This window comes from Rattus rattus, chromosome 2 (genome assembly GCF_011064425.1).
Source record: "Rattus rattus isolate New Zealand chromosome 2, Rrattus_CSIRO_v1, whole genome shotgun sequence".
Lineage (NCBI taxonomy): Eukaryota > Metazoa > Chordata > Mammalia > Rodentia > Muridae > Rattus > Rattus rattus.
The window spans coordinates 155,370,236-155,375,483 of NC_046155.1; the positions used below are offsets into that span (position 1 = coordinate 155,370,236).

The 5,248-nt window shown below is 53.1% G+C and overlaps 1 protein-coding gene across 2 annotated transcripts; it reads right to left on the minus strand.

The window, feature by feature from the left end:
• Positions 1 to 761: 761 nt before the first annotated feature.
• Positions 762 to 4,755, minus strand: LOC116894354 (glandular kallikrein-7, submandibular/renal). 2 transcript variants are annotated; one of them, XM_032896053.1, is made up of 5 exons: positions 4,710 to 4,755; positions 2,752 to 2,911; positions 1,544 to 1,830; positions 1,311 to 1,447; positions 762 to 946 (listed from the first exon to the last, which is right to left on the minus strand). In XM_032896053.1, exons 1-5 carry the CDS (start codon positions 4,753 to 4,755, stop codon positions 791 to 793), a joined length of 786 nt encoding a protein of 261 aa, XP_032751944.1. In that variant the 3' UTR covers positions 762 to 790. The 2 variants fall into 2 exon arrangements, with proteins under 2 accessions (XP_032751944.1, XP_032751945.1); XM_032896054.1 differs by having other exon boundaries at positions 1,544 to 1,839.
• Between the last annotated feature and the right edge of the window lie 493 nt (positions 4,756 to 5,248).

The following is a 5,248-nucleotide window of genomic DNA, read 5'->3' on the forward strand; positions in this document are numbered from 1 at the left end:
CTGAAAGTCCTCCAATACTCTCACCTGTGGCATTGTCTTTCTGAACAGACACTGGTTTGTGGTCCCAAGCAGTGGGAGCAATGTGGTCCTTTTCCCAAGCCGGGCGATGCTCTGCCCCACAGGGCATGCCCCTAAGCCACCTTTCATCTTTGGTCCAGCCCTACCAGAGACATACCCTCCAGGGGCTCCAGGGGCTTCAGGGGCTCCAGGGGCTCCAGGGGCTCCAGGGGCTCCAGGGGCTCCAGAGCTCCAGGGGCTCCAGGGGCTCCAGGGGCTCCAGGGGCTCCAGGGGATACTCTGCAGCCTAGCCTTGGGGGCAGTACCTACCCTTCTGTGGACAGACAACTCCCCAAGACGTAAAGGCTTAATTAATATAACATCCCGCCATCTTTCTGGCTTCCCAGATTTGATAAAAGCAGGTCGGCACTCTAAATTTTTAGTGTCCCAACTGCTTGTCATCTCTTCTGCTTTTGGTGTAGGGTCCGGCCTAGCTGGAGTTGATCTTTCTACTGTGTCTAACTTTACTAAACTTTGTGATCTGAACATGCTACTTGCCAGAGGAGAACCCTGGGCCATCCCTGATTGGTCTGAGCCTTTTGTCTGCCTTTGTCTCAAGCCAATCCCTTTATCCAACCATACATGGACCCCTATCCCTTGCTGATCTGCTTTGGAAGTCCTGACCTTAGCTGGGCAGACCCCAGCTCCAGACTCCAGAAGGTGAGAGAGAATCAGAACTTGAACACGTGTGCTGCATGATGGGTTTTATTGAGACCAGGGGACAGTGTGACACTCAGGGGTTTTCCTTCATAACTTCTTTTATCCAGGAGGTGAACTTAATAAGTTTGGTGTAGATGGCCGGCATGTTGGTTTTGGCGCATGGGACAGAGCCCCATGATGTGATGCCCTGGAGCTCACCATCACAGATGAGGGGGCCTCCTGAGTCACCCTGAAAGAAGGAGAGGGACAGGAGTAAGGTAGGAATTGGGAGTTGGGTTCTACTTGACAACCTGGAACTGACTTCAGAGGGAGGAAGACAGGGGGACTCTAAGAGGCAGCTCTGGCCAGTAGGGTAGGTTACCTAGCTTCTGGGAGGCCATCTCTTCAGGGGAGTGAGGGGTGGACAGGCCAGTCCCTGAAGCCAAGTCAATGAGGAGGAATAGTACCAGCTGCAGGATCCTCCCCTCCCAGCTCACATCACTTCCACAGGAAGGATGGGAAGCCTCTGCTTAGACAGGGGCTGGAAGTGGGAATGGAGAACCTCAGTTCCCTCTCTCAGCCCTTCACCTAACCGCAGGGAGGGGCTGTCTCACCGTGCAAGTGTCTTTGCCTCCTTCCATCTCTCCTGCACACAGCATGAGATCTGTCACCTTATCATTGTAGGCATTGATGCACTTCTCATTAGACAGTAGGTGGATGTTCACACACTGGAGGTCATCAGGGAATTCCCCTGTGGACCAGGAGACAAGAGGGTGGTGAGCAGACCCCAGCCAGGTCCTCTCTGCCTCTCCCTCACACCCAGCTGTGTTTCCTGGCTCAGACTTACATATAAAGGGGTTGGTGCTGCCCCAGCCTGAGGCAAGGCAGGTGCTCCCCACTTTGGGCTCCTCTGTGGGCAGATCGATGACCTTCACCCCATCTGTGATGTCCGCAGGCTCGCTGAGGTGGAGCAGCATCAGGTCATTGCTGTGGTCATCGCCAGGTTTTCGGGTGTGGTTCCTCATGAGGAATGGCTCATAGTCAGGGTGAGGGAAGCTCTGACTGACAAGCCGGTGCTGAACAAATGGTTCATCTTCTAATAGGTTGTTTCGGCCCAGCCAAACCTGGTAATTGCTGAGGGCAGGAAAGGAGATGGAGTGAATGAGAAGAGGCAACCAGGGAGATTGGGCAGAATAGAGGGAAAGAAGGGATGAGGGAGGGAGGGAGAAAGGAAGAGAGAGTCAGACAGAAACACACACATACTTGCACACACACAGAAAGGTACATACATACACAGACACATACATACACACACACGTGCACACACACACACAGAAAGGCACATATATACACATATTTAGAGACAGAGAGACAGATACAGAAGACAAGGGAAGAGGGGGAAGGGAGGAGGGGGAGGGCCTGAGAGCTGCTCAGGTGCAGCTGGAACTGGGCTGAACTTCCCCAGTGGGTAAGGCCTGGCCCACAGCCCAAGGTCTGAGCTCCCCTTCCCTAACTCCCCTCCCCCACACCAGCATCCTGCTCTCCCTCTGTACTCAGTTACCTCACCCAGATCCAGCTCTGACCAGCCCTTCCCTGTGTCCTGTGAGTGGACAGAAGGTCCTAAAGGCCAAGCTGGTCTGAGGAGAGTGAGGACTTCTCTCACACCCTACATTCAGGGACACCCTACAGTCAAGGACATGACTTTGTATCCTAGAGGCATTTAGGCCAGTATTGTCAGTAGTAATAAAAGAGGCCACATGAGACCCAGACCCAGACTGAAATGGGCCAAGAGGAGGAGGAGACACAGAGATACAGACAGCCACAGAGACACTCAGATGTGAATACAGACAGGAGACATGAACAATAAGATAGAAAAGAAAGAACCAGGACTTGAACACAAGCCTTGAGAGAGAAGCAAAGACAGACACAGGAGGTCATGGACAGACCATGGGTCCAGTCCTGCTTGTCCTCCTTTGTCTTTGAGCCAGTCCCACCCTCCTGCCCTTCAGTAACCCAGCCTGTCCTCTAGTCATTCCTGTCCCCTCTGTTACTCACTTGCTAGAGCAGTGGGCAGCTGTGATCACCCAGCTGGGGTCTATCAGGACACCCCCGCAGAGGTATTCACTGAAGCTGTATAGAGCCACTTGCCAGGGTTGGGAATTCTTCTCACATTTATATCCTCCAATAATCCGAGACTGGCCGGGAGGTGCAGCATCTGCAGCAGGTGCACAGGGGGTGGGGTATGGTTGGCACAGCTAGAGGGTATGGTTGTAGTGTTGGGTGACAAAGTTATGGGATGGCAGGCAGTCAGAGAGAGAGAGAGAGAGAGAGAGAGAGAGAGAGAGAGAGAGAGAGAGAGAGGAGAGGACCATTCCTAGTTTAATGAGAGTGAAATCAGAGGCCAAGACACTTTCGCATTTAAAGTCTCCAAAGCTTGAGAAGATATCAGGGCCTTGATTGGGTTTTGGGAATTCTGGAAAGGGTGAGGCCCCCTGATAACTAGATTTGAGGGAATAAATGAATCCAGAAACGGGAGCTTCAGGATGACTTCGGGATTCTTGGATTGGGCATGAAGCAACCAGCTGGGATGGGAGAGAATGAGGGGTTTCCAGATCAAAGGGGCAGGGTCAAGGCTTAGGTGTGGGCTCCTGTTAGGGTCTGTGGTGGAGATGATACCTAAGAGGGTGGGGCTCCCTAAGAACATAGTTTGAGCCTGGACAAGCAGTGGGAGAAGGAGACTCTGGGGGATGTGAGGGAACGGTTCTGCTTCCCACGGAGTGGGCAGGGGCAAATGGTCAGGGTGTTGGTGAGGTTCAGGGTTCTCTTGGAGGCAGCCTCAAGACAGCACAGGGGTGGAAAAGGAGTTAAACAAGTCAGACCACTGTGAGGCAGAGAGGAGGACCCAGTTGGTGTGGGTGCTAGGGTTAGGTGTTGGGGTCTTGGGATGTCCTGCACAGCATGGGAACTAGAGCTGTGCAGTGGGGTTCCAGTGAGGTAGGACAGGAGCTGGTGGGGCTAGAAAGAACAAGGGGCCTGCCGCTGAGGGTGGGCAGCACGGGAGGGAAGAGTGGGCCAAAGCACTGCGTTAGGAAACAGGGAAGCTTGGCAATCATTTATCTGTAATCCCAGCACACAGAAGGCTGAGGCAGGAGAGTTGCCACAGAACAAAGACAAGCCTGAATTTCACCATGAGACACTAGCTCAGTGCTTATTCCCAAGAGCTGGGCAGATGGCTTGGTTGCTACAGTATTGGCTGTGCAAGCATTAGGACCGAGCTGAACTCCCCAGAACCCAGGTAAGAGGTCAGGTGTGGCAGTGTGCACCTGTAACACCAAGGTGGAAGCAGTAGGAGTCCCCTGAGACCTTCCAGACAGCCAGTTTAGCTTAAAGAGAAACTCCCCATTCAGTGAGACTCTATCCAAGTGATCAAGGAAGATCCTTGATGTCCACGAATGGCTTCTGACACCTGACTCCTCCTCCCAAAACCAGACTTAACCAAAAAGTCATGGAGAAGGGCCATGGGCCAATTCCCCACAGCAGAAAGTGTGGGGAGACTCATCTGATGTCACAAGCCAATTTGGGAAATGAAACTATCAATAGAAACTGAGCACCTTGAGAAGATGGGAGACCAGTTTTCAGGATGTGGAGAGCACAGCTGAAGTCTGACAGCTTCTGGACAGCCAAGGGTTCTAGTGTGGAATTTGGGCAAGCTCCTGACTCAGGGATTAGATTCTTAGGCTCTAGGGAAAACAGCAAAATAGAGGGAAACCGAGGTCCTAACGTTCATCAGGGGTTGGAAAGATTCTTTGGAAAGATTGGAGAAGCTCAGAGAAAATAGGGGCCTGGCATCGGAGGACTGTGAGGGACTTGGCAGTGTGCAGGGGCAGAGAGGGAGGAACAAGTGGTGCTTTAGAATGTAGGTGGGGCCAGGGGAGAGGAGAAAGGGATGTCCAGGGCCAAAAGCAGCATAACAGTCAGGGCTGTGACCCCACCAGCTTCCCACCCTGTCTCACCAATCTGTCCCAGGGGCAGGGCGAGGAACAGGATCAGGAACCACATGGTATCAGGTGTCCAGGGGCAGCAGGTGGTGATCTTGGAGCTGAGGAGCCTCCTTGGGGAGCCTTTAAAAACTCCTCATTCTTCCCCAGCCCCACCCCTGTCCTGTTGGCACCCATATGCTGACTAAGGCCCTGCCCTTGCTGACGGAGGTGGATTCCGTGCTCTCACCCTCATGGCTGTGGGAGGGGAGGGCCCTGTTGCACCTGCCATCCAGTAGGCTCTAGGTCACCCTGGATACCTTCCCAGGGCTGAGATTGGGTAGGGCAGTGACTGGTTCTCCTGTACCTGTTCATGTTTTGGTGATTAAAGCCAAATGGCAAGGTCAGGGGTGACAGTGAAGGGGTGTAATAGGCAGGTGGAGGAGAAAGTGACCCCCAACGCACAGCTCTAAGGTAAGTCCTGCACCTCAAGACCAAGATTATCCTCAGAAATCAGCCATTAGAACAAATTCTTTGCACCAGTGACAGCCAAGAAGGCTGCAAGTTTCCCTCAT

Coding starts and splice junctions, on each gene's coding strand:
- LOC116894354 (XM_032896054.1), bottom strand. CDS start 4,755: ATGTGGTTCCTGATCCTGTTCCTCGCCCTGCCCCTGGGACAGATTG. Junction 2,912..4,709: donor CCTGCCCCTGGGACAGATTG/GTGAGACAGGGT, acceptor CACCTGCTGCAG/ATGCTGCACCTCCCGGCCAG. Junction 947..1,310: donor GAGGCAAAGACACTTGCACG/GTGAGACAGCCC, acceptor TCCTTCTTTCAG/GGTGACTCAGGAGGCCCCCT.